The 19,208-nt window shown below is 36.8% G+C and overlaps 1 protein-coding gene across 1 annotated transcript in view; it reads left to right on the plus strand.

The window, feature by feature from the left end:
- The window catches only part of LOC136264051 (ubiquitin carboxyl-terminal hydrolase CYLD-like), a 167,849-nt gene that overhangs the window by 107,198 nt on the left and 41,443 nt on the right, over window positions 1-19,208 (plus strand). Inside the window, exons 15-16 of the mRNA XM_066058733.1 lie at window positions 6,945-7,086; window positions 13,026-13,290. Of these exons, the coding sequence (XP_065914805.1) occupies window positions 6,945-7,086; window positions 13,026-13,290 (407 nt within the window). The remainder of the gene's footprint in view (window positions 1-6,944; window positions 7,087-13,025; window positions 13,291-19,208) is intronic.

Genomic DNA, 19,208 nt, shown 5'->3' on the forward strand with positions numbered 1-19,208 from the left:
TGCAGGATGCACAGGTTCACCAGTCATAATAATGGTACAGAAAAAGTAAAAAAGCCAAACAGATATAAGGAATATTAAGTTTCGTTAGGGATCATCCGAAAAAAGGTAGGGAAACAAGGAAGGTCACCCACACCTGCGGATATACTAGTGGACATTTAGTCCCTAATTCAGTGATGTATATAAGGGTTAATTAAAACAAGACATCACTTACAGGCATTTATGCCGCAATAGCAAACTGGCATGTACCTTTGGGGTTTTAACGAGTGTATGCCCTTTTGGTGGTTCTTTGAGCAGCATATTTGGATGCCACCAAATCAAACAGTACAGTAGTACTGTTTAAGTAGGGACTCCCCCAAAAATGAAGCGCGGGGGGCCACCTAAAATGCTGCCTTTAAAAATCATCCTAGAGACATCTTGTGCCATGGAAATCACCTTTACAGAATAATATTAGTCCATCTAACATGAAATTTACAGCATTAAAAACAAGAAAACACTTACCGGTTACCGGATATAGAATTTTAAAAAAACCTCCAAAACTTGAAATTTCATCTCAATCACTCACTGACCACAGTCGCAAGCCTAGAGCCCAAACGAAGCAATGTACGGTCACCATTTTACGCCACAACAACAAACTCATCGGTGGGATGTGCCTTATGGAGTGTATGCCCTGTGCGCCTTGTCTTTCCTTTTATCTTCAGTCAGGTTGGTTGTCTTCTTCTTTAAGCATCGAAACCATACTGAGGCATTAATTTTCCATATCAACACTTTTCTGTAGACACCACAAAATTATTTCAGGAAGCACTTATGCTGCTGAAAGAGCGGGGCACTTATAATTTCAAGTGTTGCACGTGAAATCTATGATGAAACATTAAGGCTGCTGAGTTGTCACTTCAACTTTTGCCAATGCCTGGACTGTAATCGACGAAGACATTTGTTACTTAATAGACAGACTGATACTCGATGACTTGCTCCTGTGAGCACACTGACTCAGCTGGACGACGAGATCAGTGAGTGTTTGGATAGTCGAGACTCGAGTGGAAATTGTATTTCTTCATCTGTTAGTTGACACTAAGCTCCAGACAACTGAAAGGGCCTTTTTGTTCGAACAACTTCTGGCCCTTGTGAATAGAATGCGGACCATCGTACTGAGACAGGTCATAGATCTGAGCACCACTGCTACTACGATCAAAGATAAGCTATGCACGCTACTACGGGCCTATGTGCTTCCAATTTTGGCACAGTACGTACTTTAATAAGCTATATAGGAACTTAATAGCTAGCTCACAAGTTACACTGTAACTACCTGTGCTACAACAAAAAACTAAACAAACTGGTATTTTTAAAATTGTTATTTTAAGAATTAAGTAGGAATCTATGCAATAAAAATTAGTGAAACAAGAGATGAATGATGGTATTACAGCATAGCTCAGTGGGAAAATCCCTACTTTGGCACATTGCACAATGTCAAAGGGACTTTCCCACCGAGCTATGCTGTAGTACCATCATTCATCTCTTATTTCACTACTTTTTATTACATAAATTGCTACTTCATTTTTAAATTAACAATTTAAAAAAAAAATTATTTAAAGTGTTTACACTTGGTAGATGCCTGTAACTTCATAATAGGTTCGAGATCACACCCATTAATAATCTTGGTTGATTAATAAAGATCGAACATGGAGACCACACCTCTTAACAGCCTACTAATTTTCTTGATCATAATGACCACACCCTAAAACTAAACAAACTAGTATATAAAATGTAGTAGGGATCCAAGCATTAAAAAGTAGTGAAATAAAAATAAATTTGAATTTTCTCAAAATTTTCATAGTGATTCTAATCTCTCATTGTTGTCAAATAACTTTGCTAAAGTGTTGGATATTGTATAGTTTTGCTGACTTTTACTCAGTTGACTGTTTCTGACTGCTGAGTGTGTTAGTAGGCAGTTTTTGTCATCTTGGTGAGCAGTAATTGGGAGAAGTATGCCTAAGAACAAAAAGAAGAAAGATAGTAAAGGGTCTGTGCCATACAATGTGAAGAAGACTTCTAATCACCAAGAGAGCCCTGAACAGGATAGTGATGTTGTGTGTGATAAATGTAAACGATCTGTAGAACAGACTATCTTATGTGAGGCCTGTGAAGGATGGATTTGTTCTGCTTGTGGAGGTATTCTTATGCATGTAATAGATATTATTGCCGATTATAAACAGATTCATTGGTTTTGCCAGAACTGTAATGACAAAGTTGGTCACTTTTCAAATAAGAGTAATGACCGGGCTGAGTGTGCTTTGCCTAACGGTAAGTCTGTGACCGAAATAGTTTCTGAATCACTTAGTAAAGTTGTGGAGCAGTTTAATGCAGCTATTAAAGACACAAGAGATTATGTGAAAAAAGCACTTGAAGAGATTATTGATGCCCGAACAGCTACTGGAATGGACATGTCTTCTGATAGTGTACGAGGAAGTGTATCAGTCCCAATCTGTTCACCTGGTGCAGTTGAAGTGGTTGACGAATACATTGAAAAAGAAAAATGTAAAAACAATCTTATTTTCCACAACCTCCCTGAACCCTCAGGAGATTCAACTGAACAACGTACAAAACAGGATACTAAAGCAATTGCAGATCTAGCGGAGGCTGAATTTGGCCTACCAAATATCAAGATTCAGAGAATTGCTCGTCTGGGAGCCCTTAGGTCAGGTTCTTCTAAACCTCGACTGCTGTTAGTTGAGCTTGGGGATGTTTCCACAAAGAGAATTATTTTGAAGCAAGCAACTAAACTTAGAAAGAGTTCAACTTGGTCTAACATCTACATATCACCAGATCTGACTCCCAAAGAACGTTCTCAAAACAAACTGTTAAGAGATGAGCTTAAAACATGAAGGTCAGCTGGAGAAAAAGATATTTACGTACATCAAGCGTGGAAAGATTGTCTGTAGACCTGCTGGTGCTGGCACACCAGCAGATCTATCCAATTGACTACTATCCAATTGACTATTTTGTGACAATACCCATGCATCAAGTCCACAGAAAGCTTTGTATACAAATTCCAAGATAGTACCCTCTAGACATACAGACATTTCAAGACCTTTACGAGTACTCTATACTAATTGTGACCAGTTGCTCAATAAATTTGATGAATTACTAACTATTGCTGGAAACGACAAACCTGACTTAATATTACTAACAGAAGTTATTCCTAAAGCACAGACCTTGCCAATTGGTGTTTCAAGAATTTTTATCCCAGGGTATCATTTGTTTACTAATTTTGATGCCGATCTTCCAGACCTGGGGAAAAGTGGTTGTAGAGGAATTGTCATTTATGTAGTTGAATGTTTGCATCCTCTACAAGTTTCCTATCAAAGTGGTCTCAATGAACATCTGTGGATCAACATTTCTTTGGACAATAATGAAAATTTATTTGTCGGTAGCATCTATCGTAGTCCATCATCAGATAAGTCTGCTAGTACTAATGATCTCTGTGACCTCCTAAACCAAGTATGTAGTACTATGCCATTTTACATTTTAGTCATTGGAGACTTTAACTATCCTAATATTGACTGGATAAATGGCTGCTTAACTAAAACTGACCATAATGAACAGCTCTTCTATGACACTCTTCAGGACTGTGTACTATATCAACTTGTTACCCAGCCCACGAGAATTAGACCAGGTACTGATCCTCATATTTTGGATTTAATGGTAACTAATGAGGAAGCTATGGTCCAAGATATTACATATACTGCAGGTCTCGGAAGTAGTGATCATACTTGTATTCAATTCCGTCTAAATTGCACTGCCACTAGAACAGAGAGAAACACCACAGGGTATGATTATGGGAAGGCAAATTTTAACCAGCTGAGAGACATATTACAAGAGGTAGACTGGGATAACAATTAAGTTAAAGGAATTAAACTCCTCTGAAACTTGGAAAATAATAACAGAGTTGATAAACAAAGCAATATTGATACTTGCATACCTAAATTTAACCAGCCTCCAAAAAAGAGACACAAATACTTGAATCGAAGGACTCTAAAACTTAGATATGAAAAAGAAGCTGCTTGGAAAAAATATAGGGCTACTGGTAACCAACTAGACTATTTCAGATTCACCCAAAAACGTAACTCATTGAGAAGCTTAACCAGATCTCTTCGACTCAATTTTGAACATCAACTTACCAAAAATCTAAAAAGCAACCCTAAGTCTTTTTGGAATTATGTCAATAGTAAGATTAAGGTCAAGACAGGTGTTGCTACCCTAATGTCATCTAATGGTGATAAAGCAACTACCCCTTTTCAGAAAGCAGAATTGTTGAACACATTTTTTAGTAGTGTTTTTACATCCGAAAACCTGAATGTGTTACCTGAACTAGAAGACCTACACTATGAACACCCATTAAGTTCAATTCATATAACTAGTGATATTGTTTTTAACAAACTGAGTACTTTGAAATCTAACAAGTCACCAGGACCAGATGGTTTACATCCATTGGTTCTAAAGGAGGCTGCAGCTCAGCTATGTATTCCTTTTAGTATGTTGTTTAGGAGATCATTTGATGAGGGCCATTTGCCAGATGATTGGAAGACAGCCAACATAGCTCCCGTGTTTAAGAAAGGTGTAAGTTCAGATCTGGGCAACTATCGGCCAATAAGCTTGACTTCCATTGTTTGTAAAGTGTTTGAGTCCATTGTTAGAGAAGATATTATAAAACATCTCACTTCAAATAACTTGCTATCAAATTCCCAACATGGTTTCCTACCAAAGAGGTCATGTACAACTCAACTTCTCACTGCTATGGAACACTGGACTAATGAAATTCAGCTAGGCCACCCAATTGATGTGCTATACTTTGATTTTAAGAAGGCGTTTGATAAAGTGCCCCATGAAAGACTTCTCATTAAACTGAAAGCACATGGGATTACTGGGAAGCTTTTAGATTGGATAAGATCATTCCTTCAAGGTAGGAAACAAAGAGTAACATTTAATGGAGTTAAATCTTCATGGGCTGATGTCCTTTCAGGTGTGCCACAAGGTTCTGTCCTTGGCCCTATTTTCTTTGTGGTGTACATCAATGATTTACCTCAAGTTCTGACTAATCACTGCCTGTTATTTGCTGATGATACTAAATTATACAGTTGTGTGACAGATGATGCTGACATTTGTAGAATGCAACGGGACATTGACCATCTAGTTATGTGGTCGGAGATGTGGCAGTTACCATTTAACGTCTCCAAATGTAAAACTTTACATCTAGGGAAGACAAACTGTAGTCATGTTTATACCATGGCCGGTTATGACATTAAGCAAACTAGTGAGGAAAAAGACCTAGGGATCATGATTGACAGTCAACTAAAATTTCATAAGCACGTAGCAGTAACTGTTAGTAAAGCAAGAAGACTTCTGGGTCTAATTAGTAAGTGCTTTATTAACTTAAGTCCTCAAACCTTTTCTTACTTATACAAGTCTATCGTAAGACCATGTCTTGAGTATGGCAACATCATATGGGGTCCTAATTACAAAGTAGACGAAGGTGCAATTGAAAAGGTCCAAAGATATGCAACAAGGCTGGTACCATCCATCAAACATCTACCTTATGAAGAGCGTCTAAAATGCCTCAAATTACCAACTTTAAAGTATCGGAGACTTCGTGGGGACATGATCATGACCTACAACATATTAAATGGACATCTAAATGTGAATGAAACTACTTTTTTTACAAGAGCATGGACAGCAATTAGAGGGCACTCTTGCAAACTGTTCAAGCAATTTGCTTTTAGAGAGGTTCGACAGAATTATTTTTCTCACCGTGTAGTGAACAACTGGAATTCCCTTCCTAGTGGTATTGTGGAGGCTCAATCAACTGATGAATTCAAGAAGTTGTTTGACAACTTGAACAATGACATTATGTTTAGCATAGATTTATTGTAACATAGGATCAGGATTTACAGGCTTTGCCTTTTTTAATTCCTGTATAATAATAATAATAATAATAATAATAAAGAGATGAATGATGGTATTATGGTATTATGGTATAGCTTGGTTGGAAAATCCCTACTTTCGCAGTAAACAAAATAGCAGCCAATGTAGTGATTTTCTCAAGAGCTACGTATGCTGTAATGCCATTATTCATCTCTACTTTTTTAGTTTAAATGTGACCAGATCTACAAGTACCCAATGTGTTAGCGCACCTTTTGGATTCCATTTTATTACATTTTCTTTATATAGATAGCCAAAGGAATAGTCAACCAAAGTGTTAGCTCTAGAAGTCTTGAATTTTCAAAGATACAGTGCTACAAAGTGGTAACAACAAAAGAATCAATTTGTACAGTGACAGTACGGAAAATAAACTACAAGCGCTTAATTAAACAGTCATAACTTATGAATACAGTCTTCTACTGAGATGCAACTTTTATTATCAGATTCTCCATGAACAGGCAAGTCCATTATTGGGTATGTATTGTCTTACAGGCCCTTCCTGCAACCAGGGTGAAGGTGACAATGTGATAAAAAAAACTATAGTGAACTGCTCGTCCAATGTGAGGCAGACTAACGCTCATCTTCCATCTCCTTGGGAGTACTGACACAAAGCAAAGATTTCCAAACTCCTCTTACCGTGGGGATCATGATGCTACCAAGGTTTTTACCATTATCACCTTCCTTCACTGCGAAACAAGTGCTCAAAAATATTATGGAATTTTGTAAATATTTTCACCCATTGCATTTATTGCATTCTATTGTAAAATTTGGCTTGTGATAACATATAGGATTCTTGCAGATCCAGTCACAAATAGTAATGCTAAGTGGTTAAAAACAATTGCAAATTCGCAATCGAAAAACTATGTAGATGCCTGGGGTTTTGAGTTTGTATACATAAGCACATACGTATGTAGTACAATGTCTATTTGTTCTTGGTGGTAGTTATGTAGATAAATTTTCTTGTTCTTTAGTTTGAAAACATCAATAATCCTACTGATGGATGGTGGGGAACCACCCAATATTATCGCCCACCACCTGGTAAAGGATTGTTTGTACCACTATCACAGCTCCACCTCCATGAGAAGTTCAGTGAAAAACCTATACAACCTAATCGTTAGTCAACTTCTGTGTGTTGTGTGTGTGTGTGCTATTTGCATATTTGTATGTGTGATACAGATATATACATTGCACTATGTATAGCAGTTATTACAAATGTTTACTGTGTTGCAGTTGCAAGAATATTTTATAGCAGTATGCAGGAGACAGTGCTGTAAGCTCTTGAAATCTGCCTATCATAATGTGTACTTCTTTGCAAATGGAAAGTTTAGTGAGGAAAGCAGATTTACTAAACATAATTAATTTTGTCAATGAATTACAGCCTGCTATAAAATTATTGTAAATTTACTGTGCTGTTGTGCAACAAAGTATTAGCAACAGAGTATTCTTTTGGTGAAACCAGTCAGCACTTTACAACTGAAAATATGTTTGATATAAAGCTACACTATTAGATGTAAACTAAAGCCAAAATCAGTTTATCATTCAGGAGATTTCCTATTGTACACCTTCAAGTGCCTAAAAATAATTGCTGTTTAAGTGATCTATTCTAATACGTATTCTGTAAAGACTTAAAATGGAAAGATTCAACTCTGAAATAATTATTGCTATAGGGACTATAGTACGTTCACGTTCAGCTGAATCCTGAAAAACAGCTAAAAATTAAAAGTGGATTTTTTCTCAACAGAGTTAACATTTCAGCCAACCAGATGATTATTGGTAACAGCAAAGGTGTCAACAACAGACATGTATGGTTTGGCTCCATTACAAGTTCGGGAAAGGGTTATAATGGACACTGTACTTATATGGCTTCCCCATAGGAAATGTATTTGAAAATTTTGATTGACTGTAAATATTATGTCAAACATTTTAACAAAAAGATTTTGAAATATTTTTAGCGGGTCAAGCAGTACTACAAATGAGCCAAATTTCAAGATAGTGTGTAATTGCATCCATGAGTTATTAAATGTTTTTGAGGATTCAGCTCAACGTGAACATACTATAATATATATATATATATATATATTTAATAGTTATACCACGGCTGGGAGGGATTTTGCTGATATATACACCCAAAGCCCGAGGGCTGCGGGTGTATATGTCAGCAAAATCCCAAGCAGCCATGGTATAAGTGATATATATCACTTGGGGCGCACTCACCTAATAGGTGAAAGAACTAACGAGAACTCATCCCATTTGTTTTATACAGTAGCATCTGAAAATCGATCGTGGTTTTAAAAGCGTGGGCTAATAGCCATCAAAACGTTGTCCATACGTTAAAACGTCATTAATACGTTACTATGCTTCAACACGCTATGTTAGAAAACTTGCGATTGTGGGATTGAGTTTATATTGTTATTATTTATGCACTGAGTTAAGCCAACTAACTTCGCTATTGGGACAGTAAGTAAGTTATTATATAATAGTTATACGGGCACAATGTGGAGTCTATGAAATTTATAAACCCGAAGGCCCGGGTTGTAGTGCACGAGCGAAGCGAGGGCGCTACTAAGGGCCTGAGGGTTTATAAATTTCATAGACTCCACATTGTGCCCGTATAACTGCTTTAGACTCTATTTCACATTACACTCAGATCACTTACCTCATTCATGGCTGTTTCTGCTGTAGGCTCGGCAAAAGCGGCTGGTTTTCTTACGATAATACTAGCGCCATGGCAACTATGCGTCCTCACGTGACTAAATAATCGTGCTCGTTAAATCACTGCACGTGAACAACGCATAGCGATTGGACAAATCCGATTTTGAGCATATGTCATATTGTGCTTAAAGGCGTGGAGTATATTAGAAAACAAGGTGGAGTATATGAGATTTATTACCCACCCAAAACAGCCTAAATAGAGTCTAAATTAAGTTAAGTACTTAGGACTGTAAATTACTAACCTATTTCAATGTAGCAGTAGTAGCTTTGCTGTTCTGTTCAAAGGCTGATATGTGGTGGGTAGAAATATGCATCCATAATCACCCAGACGATTATTTTATACCTTCATTATCCTTTAGTAACAACCAACTAGTCTATCTTAGCCTATGTACTAAGCTTAGCAACTACTACAAAAACGAGTCCCACAATACAAAGCTCAATATAACGAGTCAAAGCGCATCGATTCTTTGAACTGGCTGGGTATCAAAGTCATTGGCAAACCGCTTTCCCATGATATTGCCCGGGCAATATGCGAGTTAAACACAGAGCGGTGCCTTTGAAACGCCCACGGTAAAGTGGTATATATATGGCGCTTATTAAAATGGCTGTAACTTACAAACACAACGCAGTACAGAGTTGCAACTTACACCATTGTGTTTGCTGTGAATAGGGTAGTCCATTATTGCATAAGTTTTTCCTTCTATCACCTTTCTTCACTACATACATAGACAACATCAGTGAAGAAAGATCGATTGCATACAATCGTTTTGACATGATGTAAACGAATGCCCATAACTCGTGTATCCTTTAGTCTACTGCAACAAAACAACAGTTTTTGAACTCCTTTTAAGTAGGCAAATAAGATGATATCCACGTTTATATCATTGGACCCTTTCTTCGCAAAGAACAAAGCAATTTAAAAATTTACAATTTTTTTTCATTACACAAATATTTTACCCATTACAATCGATGGCTTATACTGAAAATTTAGGCTTGCACTATTATGTTGGGTTTTCACAGATTTAGTCACATTTCCTTAGTTATACATTGCACCTTCAAGAGTACGTAGCTGCACTTGAGTGGTGCCATACTTGATAATAAGGGTTTAACCATCATTTTTGGCATTGAATATAGTGGTCGAGTTTGAATACGTAGTCGCCGCATCGATTTTTTGAACTAAGGTAGTAAATGCCACACCATTTAACCAAGTAAATATGGTATGTACTTATATACACTGTAAGCTATAGTTATTGAGTGGAACCACCGCACTGTAGATTTTCCACCGCTGTGTCAGAAAGTGTCAGCATCATTTTGAACATGCCTTTGGTTGTGGCCATTTGTTTCAACCTTCTTTGATTGTTTTGGCCACACTGTCATGCATTTTCAGTCTGCAGTTTATGCCAAACTTTGACCTACATACATAATCAACCTTTGAGCTTTTCATCTTCTTTCTGTTTCAAATTACGCTCATACAGTAGTTGAGTTAGAGATGTGACTTATAAACAAATGATAATTTGTTGAATTATTTAGATTATTGTGATCAAACATGTATGTGCTAAAAATATGCTTTACAATATCCTGTAAATGATCACTATGTATGTTTGTCTGAGTAGGTACAAGGAGTGTACATGTAAAGGTTGTATATATATGTACCTGACAGCGATAGAGATTTAGACATGTTATAAAATTCTTCATGTGTTATACCAACCTCCTGAAATGGGCATGCCTAAAGACACAGGAATGTGAGTAACCAGATCCTTCGTACACTATTGTGCGTAACATTGCATGATCACCTGCTCATCCATGGCATGTTATCAGCATACTTAAGAGATTTTCGAAATGATAACTACATAGTCTACATAAGGGAATGAGAAGAAAAGGTAAAACCGGTTGTTGCTTTGATTATAACAGACTAACAGTGTTGATTGTATTGTAAGAATCATTGGAATACTGGTTGCTGATGGTAGAATGTACTCACAAAACTGATGGCCCAATTTGTATAATTTTATGGTTTTATAGCACTCTTTTGGTTACCTTTAATAGCAAACAAAGTTACATATATACGTATATATGTAACTTTGTTTGCTATTAATTAAAGGCAACTACAAGAGTGCTATAATCATACAAATTGGGCCATCAGATATATACGGTAGGTTCAGGATATTTTATGTTTTAGATTGTGAGATATGGTAGTTTATAAAGAGTTGCTTGCTTAAGAAAATTTTTGTGGTGAAAGGGTTAATATTAAAGTTTGTCATGTGATTTACATAAATTACATATGAGAAGTGGTAATAGTCTGGTAGAGATACAAAAGATGCTAGTACAGTACCAAACTAGAATGTTCCCATGCATTTGTCTTTGCATTGGATTCACTTATGTCCGCATTCCATTCTTTAAGTGGAGAATTTTGCATTCCTACTAGCATTGATGCATCTGCATTGTCCATTGAGAGTTGCATTCGGGCTTACTAGAGTGTAAATGAGAATGGTGGGCATAGATTATATTAAAGCCTAAGTGGTTGATTCACCAGTCTCCACTGAACTGTGATGGCCACTTACCAGATGAGCATTGTATGTATGATTGCTAGATTATTCAAAGCCTACACTACCCTACAGTGACCAGCGCTGTTGCCTAAGGTATGATGCAAAGCCGGACTGAAAACCACCATACACATAAGCATTGTACACTATGTGAAATATTTTGTATAGCCCATTTTAGATGTTTAATAATCAACTTGTGCACAAGCTTTTTTAATAAGGTCTACAAGATTAGTTGTTGAGTATAATGGAGACAGTACAAGAAGATTCATTATGTCTTCTATTGTGTAACAGGTAGATGCAAACAGGACATTAATAATTATGTAAATGTGTTTGTAGTTATTGCCGATTCATCCACTGGACCTATGTAAAACTAAAATTATCCGTCCTTGTGTTCTGGTGGCTATAAGAGAAAGTTTCCTGAGACAAACAGTATTTACACCGGATATACGTAAAATGCATAGCTGGAACCTAAACCTGCTGTAAAATTGACAAGTAGTGCATAATTTTATTTCTCAACATGCTCAACATGCTACAAATACCACTTACTTATTTTACAGTAATATACAGATCTCCCTTACTAGTATTCAAGAAAAAAACTGAAGCAGAAAGTTGGTAGTAACACTGTAACATACCATGTTAAAACCACAAATGACATATAGTTTTGTGCGAAGAACCCAAATCCCTGTTAACAAAGGTTCAAAAATACTCTACTTACTTAAGAAAATATATTTAATTTAAAAGTATCTTCTTTAATAATAATAATCACAATACAGTAATAAATTTCATCTTAATACAAGGCTATGAGCCTTAGCACTCACATCAGCCACTTTAATTAATATATAAACACTCATGCAATATATGAAGTTGTGTGGCATGACATATGGCTTCATCTGTACTGGCTTAAATATTACAATTTCTAGCCTATTCGTGTGCCCAGCCGGGCTCCCACTATGTGCGAACACCATCTGATGACAATGCTGGAGTTTCTTGGGCCAGGAAGTGCAATCCAGCCGAATATTGTCTGACCAATCAGAATCAACGAATTGCATAATTGCATGAATGTATTGGAAGTAGACAAAAATTAGCAATTTAAAGCCAATTATTAGAAGTTACTCACCTAGGATGTTCAAAACGTTTGTTGTCAAGTTGTGTTTTCCGGTCTCACCTTATAAATCATGAGTCGACATTTCACCAGAAATGAAATGCTATCCTCTACTAATACGATAAATGAACAGTAAATGCTCTATTCTGAGTTTTATTGTATTCCTAACCATTTTGAATGGTTTTCACTGTTTTAAAATGATTATGCAACTCCTCGATTCTGATTGGCCAGCCAATATTTTGCATTTCCAGGCGGACAGTGTTTGCACATTAGCGCAAGCCATTAGCACAAGCCAGCTGTGCACAAGACTACTTCTAGCCCAGGTACCCACACAGTAGACAAACTCTCCTAACTCAATTAGCCAAAAGCCATATATCAATGTAAAATGTATTCATTGGGCTACTTGGAAAGGCTAAATAAACATAACAATCACTAGCTTCTGAAGTTATACAAAATAGCATCTAGCTTTTTTGTTGATAGGACATGTAGACCTAAAATTAGGTTTAGTATTTCAAATGTTTTTTTTGAAGCTTTCATTCTACATTTGATGTTAGATACACTAGAAGATGTGCTTTGTTGTGTAAAAATGTTTCTGTGATGATTTTAAATAGCTACATTTTGACTGCCATTTTCTTTGTGGTCTCTACAATATAGTACTACCATGCTCCATATTTATTTGTCCTATATACATACTATAGCTCTGGGAGACCTCAAAACAAAAATTGAAGGATTTGTTCCAGCAAGCAAATCACTACTACAGATTCACACAGGACTTCCAAAGGGTATTCAAGGTCAACATAACTCTTGTTATTTGGATGCTACGCTGTATGGAATGTTTGCTTTTTCGGATGCATTTGATGCATTATTTTTGGAGGCTGACATGACAGGAGACGATAAAAATCCTAAGATGAAAATACCAAAGATTATTCACCAAGAGATTGTTAATCCATTGAGACATGTCAAGTAAGATACATTTATTTATTTGGTTGTGTTGCTTTCTATAATATGTTTATGTGTGTCTCTGTTAATGCTATCCCTGAATCTTTTTACATATTAAGACACACGGTAGTGTGTCATGCAGCCCTAGAATCCACACAACACCATGAGTATATTGACAGGAAGAAAGAAAACATGATTGTCATATGTAGGTAGCTGCATGATCCCATATCCGATTGGAACCAAATTTGCTACAGAAGTGCCAGCATGGTAGGGAAGTCTATATGCGAGATTTGAAGAAAATCACCCCAGCCATTTCCAAGATATGAATGGTACTATTTTGGGGGGGGGGGGGGGAGGAGGGGTTTTCTTCATTTTTTTCTTCTACTTCTTTTTACACACTTTGCAAAATCTGCTATAAAATACAAATACGTACTCCAATCAAGCTGAAATTTGGTACACTTACAGGGCTCATTAAAATGAATCTCAGTACCATGTTTGGTGGGAATCTGAAAAGGTTATTACCAATTATTCACATAAAATAAGATCGAACTTCTGTCATGCTCACAGGGTAAACTAAACCCCTTGAAGGAATGAGATGAAAATTGCTATGTAGATGGAGTAACCAATGTCGGAGTGCCTTTTTGTGCACGTTGTTTGAAGGGAATCTGCCATTGAGATATGGCACAAAACCCAACCTTTGTCACAATTATGCGATCAAGTTTTATGAATAAAAAGGGGTGTTGATATTTAGCCAGTCACCATTTAACTCCTTTAAATTTATTTAGCCGGTCACTGAGCTATATTGCTCAGAGTAGGGCAACAGTGTTCCATGAGGAAACTGAGTAACTTCACGCCATCAAATTAACTAGTCTATTAAATTTATCCTCCACATTAGCAACCCTAAATGGAGAAGAGAACCTGTAATAAATCTGTTGTCATGTTGTCCTAAGGTGAATCATGTGATACTAGCTGCTTGGCATGTAACATAGAAACATTGGTTGAATGACTACAATTAAAATTCACCATCAACTATTAGAAGTGTTGCTATATAAGCAGGATGGTGATCTTATCTGAGCAATGCCCTGTGATGGGAAACTTCCACAGTGTGCTGTTGGGCTGGTTACATTAAATGACATAGTGGCAGAAGACTTACTTTGGAAAGTCTTCATAGGCTATTAGCCTCACCACCAGAAAGGGGAACAAGACTGAAAAATGACAGCACAACGGACAAATGAAGAGAGATGGAGAGAGGCGCAGTAATAATTCATACTCAAACACTGCAGCTTTCATAGGGGATGACCAACACATATTTTCCATGGGTGAGGTTGCCAGCTGCAGTGCCATATGACTGTATCTTATGAAATATGTTATGTGAGAAGAGACATGAAAATTTGTTGCTCTCTCCAATATTGGTATTGTACCTGACAGCATAACAAAGATGTGTAATTATAGGTGATTCGTTGGCAACTACCAGTCCAGTTGCAAATGGCTGGGGAGACATGACATTAATTGACCTAATAATTACTACCTAGTTTGACATAATCCAGTATAATAACACTTCCGATTGACGCGAGATAAATAGCTTACCTAGTGACTTGAAGCTTTGCTAGTGTAAGGCACAAAAATGTAACAGTTTCATTGAAGGTATGAAAGTTGTGAATTTGGTCAGACTGCATATTGATACGTACAATGTTATGTACCTGCTGTATTTAACACTAGTGTATTTATTAATTTTGAAATGTAGTGTGGATCCAAGCGATAAAAAGTAGTAGAACAAGATACATGAATGATAACATATGTAGCTCTGTGGGAAATCCCTACAATGTCATGTCATAGAAATTACATACGTATGTATTTCCAATGCAGGGATTTTCCTACAGCTCTATGATATACATAATACCATCATTCATACGTATTGCTTGTTCCACTACCTTTGTTGCTTAGATCCCTACTTCATTTTTAAATTAATAATTTCTAGTTTTGTTTAGCTTTTATATCTAAGCTATGATATACACATATGGCTGTTCTCTATTGGAATATCAAACATGGCTGTTGTATTAGGGTGACTACTTTAACCCTTAAACCTGCATAGCCCAGACAACTATCCCAAATACACGTGCCTTACACAAAGCACTATAACTTCTGAAGCATCCACTCTATGGCTATGCGATTTACATCATTCTACATGTGATGTAGCAAGGATTGAAATGATACTTAGGGTTTTTTACCTTAAATCTGAACGGTGAGGCCAACAGATTACACTTCTGTATTGTGATACGTAATGATTGAGACAGTAATCAAAAGTCTTTCCAGCATTACCTTTACAATTACTTATGTGTATCACTTTTTTGTTTTGTTTTGTATTTTTTTAGTTTGCAGTGGGTATGTTTGTTTTTGTAGGCAGACACCTTGAACAGGCTTTGCCGTTGTGTATGCCTTCCTGTTTGGTAATTATAAAACCAAGTAAAATTTATATTAATAATATACCATATGAGCAGAAGTTTTGGCATGAAATTAAAATTGGCGGATGCTTACAAAGTTGCCAAATTAAAACCTCGCCATTATAGTGTTTCTAATATTTTAACCAGATGTAGAAGTAGTCTCGTGCCCAGCCGGGCTCGCGCTATTGCGCAAACACTGTCTGGTGACAATGCTTGAGTTTCTTGGGCCCGGAAGTGCGATCCAGTCAAAATATTGGCTGGCCAATCAGAATCGAGAAGTTGCATAATTGTTTTTAAACACTGAAATACCATTTGAAAATGGCTAGGAATAAAGTAAAGCTCAAAATAGGGTGTTAACTTGATGCAATTTCTTCATTTATCGTATTAGTAGAGGCATTTCTGGTGAAACATAGAGTCACGATTCACAAGGTGAGACTGTAAAAAACAACTTGACAACAAACCTCTTGAATAGCCTAGGAGAGTAACTTCTAATATACGGCTTTAAATAGTCTGCTTTTTCATCTATGTACTTCCAATACATTCATGCAATTGTGCAATTCCTCAATTCTGATTGGCCAGCCAATATTTTGGCTGGATCGCACTTCCAGGCCCAAGAAACTCAAGCATTGTCACCAGACGGTATTTACGCATTAGCGTGAGCCGGGCTGGGCACGAGACTAATGTAGAAGTTGATCCTGACAAGATAGCTGCATCATGTCTGGATGAAAATGTTTGTCTGAGCCAATGCAAAAAGTATTTTACTGAAGATAGTTGGTTGGTGGTAGAGAGTGTTGTTGCAGTGATGAGATCCAACCCGACTTATAGTTGCGGATGCTGCTACCGTACAATAGATTATAATTGTGACTGCACCATCCAATGTGATAGCTATTTAATATGGTACCACTTTACTCACTTAAAGATAAAAGTGCACCCAAAACCAAATTTTGGTTCTGTGGCAACTGTCAATAACTCTTGAATTGTTATAGTTGTCATTTACCTCATGGTAGTTGTAAGTTTATAATCATTTCTTGGTTTTATATTCAATACAGTTTGGTCATTTCCTTCTATCTGAATTTGTAAATAATGCTTTATAGCCCACTATAGGATCTGTGAATACATGGTAACAGAAAAAATGCTGCTATGTAAAACTCAGTAGAACTCAACAAATAAATCCCAGACCTGTGGCCCAGTGGTGATGTAACATCCAAAAGGGCCACAACAGCTGGGATTTGGAATCTCCTTTACGTTTAACCTGTACAAACTATAAGTTGATCACTGATTGTATTTAAGTAACTTGCACACCAGTCAGTAAAGTATCTTACAGTGCATACATTGGATGAGGCATTTTGGATGGATAAATGCATGCACTGCAGTATGTGCCAAACAGTAACAACATTGTCCATTGAAAACATTTGTGTTACAGTGGAATCTGTGTTACAGAAGAAGCTGTCTAAATGAACCAGCCAAACATTATGGGGATAAGTAAGTACATATATATAGCTGCAGATGGCTTATTAGGCAAGTAGATTGCTGTAAAGTTTGGCACGACTTTAGTTAATGTTGGCCTTTTTTAGACAGGTGGCTTTTCTAGGGAAAACCAACAATACTGGTTTCACTGTATCTATGCTCTCTATGAAGACTCCTTTCATAACTGAGGGATACAATTATTTTAGAATCGCTATATTGTACGAGCAGAATGTTTGGCATTTGCTTAATGATTTGTATTTGGCGAGAGTTTAATTTGATGGAATGCAACGTGTAGTCCCACATGGTATCAAATTGTATAGCTGGCTTTTCATTTACAAAGATGTGTGTATGTTTACTTCGTTGGCCCACATACTGGAGAGACTTTCATGTGAGACAGAGGATGGAGAATCTCCATGACAGTTAGTCTCGCATGGCATGCAGACCCACTCTTTGTGCGGTGCTTATTTCTTCATTGATTAAGTCACCATTTTTGATAGCCTCCTTAGCTATATCACTGTCAACAAACCACCCCAAAATAGCTGAAAGACATCAGGGAAGCTATAAGTATTGCTAATATTTCAGAAAAAATCTCACTTCTTCCTTTGTCTTTCTGTTGTTTCTTCAGGAATGGAAGTGGACCTTTCTTCATTGCTTTTTTGGCCACAGGCAGTCCTATCACTGTCTTCTCAACCCCTTTGGGCTATCTCTCTTTTTCTGCTTAGGTGGAAGTGATATGTTCTCCTACCCTGAAACTTTCACCATACATAATTACTAATGAATACTTAGCATTGGTTGCTTCAACTAGATGGCTTATTTCCACGTCTTCTTCAGTAGTACTGGTCACAAATGCTCCATCCTTGTGACCATACTCAACTTGATCATACACTAAGCTGCACTCACTGCTTTCTTCAGGTCTTGTTGTCTGAGCACTCCCTGAAATTAAATAATAATATCACTGATACATTACTAAATGTGGAGGTCAAAATATCACCCAAAAACCAACCTTGCTTTTCCTTCACAACAGCTTGGCAATATTGGTTATATATGTAGATGTAGCTAAGCGCATAAATGACTCTGAACCCTTCCATGAAATTTTGAAGAAAAAACACTAAATTTTAGTGTATGGGGAGTGTTCTTAAGACCAAGACACTACAACAAAATATGTTTTTGCGGCTAAATTACACCAATGAAACACCACTCGTATCACTTGTAGTTGTAGGCTGGGAGCCTGTGTTTAGAAGTTTGGGCTTAGTTTAAAGCTTGTAACAAACAAATGTAATATGTAACAATATTACTAGTTGTAGCCCTCAGAGTAATATGTAGTAAGTAACTCTTACTGTTTTTCTGGGAATAATATGTAACTGTAGCACGTTACATTGTACAAGTTAAACTTTTAGAGTAGGGGATGACCCCAACTGTACTTATTAAGGCTTTATAGCAAAAGTGCTGAAGGCTTTTAAGATACCCTGGTCCTACAGCATGTTTAAAGATGTTATATTTTAAGTATTTGTATGTTTGAATAAAAAACTTTGCTCCTTACCAATGACATAACTGTCCATCCATCCGATTCAGTGTCTCCATTCTTTGTGAGAACTCGGTCATCCCTACTTCTGAAGCTAAAGAAGCAAGTTCTTGACAAGCCTTCAATGCTTTTCTGTATATCTGATGCCCAGAAAGTTTATTTTGTGTTATGTCTGCCACAGTTGAACTATGATTAAGAACACTGGGCTTATTCCGTGTTGCAGAATCTGAATGAGACAAAAAGCAAAACCTGAAGTCCATCTTTTATCAACCTCATATGAGTAAATGCCATTTGTAGCTCAAAATGCGAGAATATGTCTGCAAGGTAGATGGAACATTGTCCAAAAAGAAAGTTCATTCACTACCAATGTACCTTATGATGAAGCTATTGTGTTATCCTTGATTACTACTTTCTTCTTTAATACAGCTTGTTCAGCAACACGGTCAAATGCATAAGGAGTCAACAAACTAACATATTGCATTTCACCAATACTCAGCTCAGGATAGGACTGC

Source organism: Dysidea avara, chromosome 8 (genome assembly GCF_963678975.1).
Source record: "Dysidea avara chromosome 8, odDysAvar1.4, whole genome shotgun sequence".
In the NCBI taxonomy this organism is placed as follows: Eukaryota; Metazoa; Porifera; class Demospongiae; order Dictyoceratida; family Dysideidae; genus Dysidea; species Dysidea avara.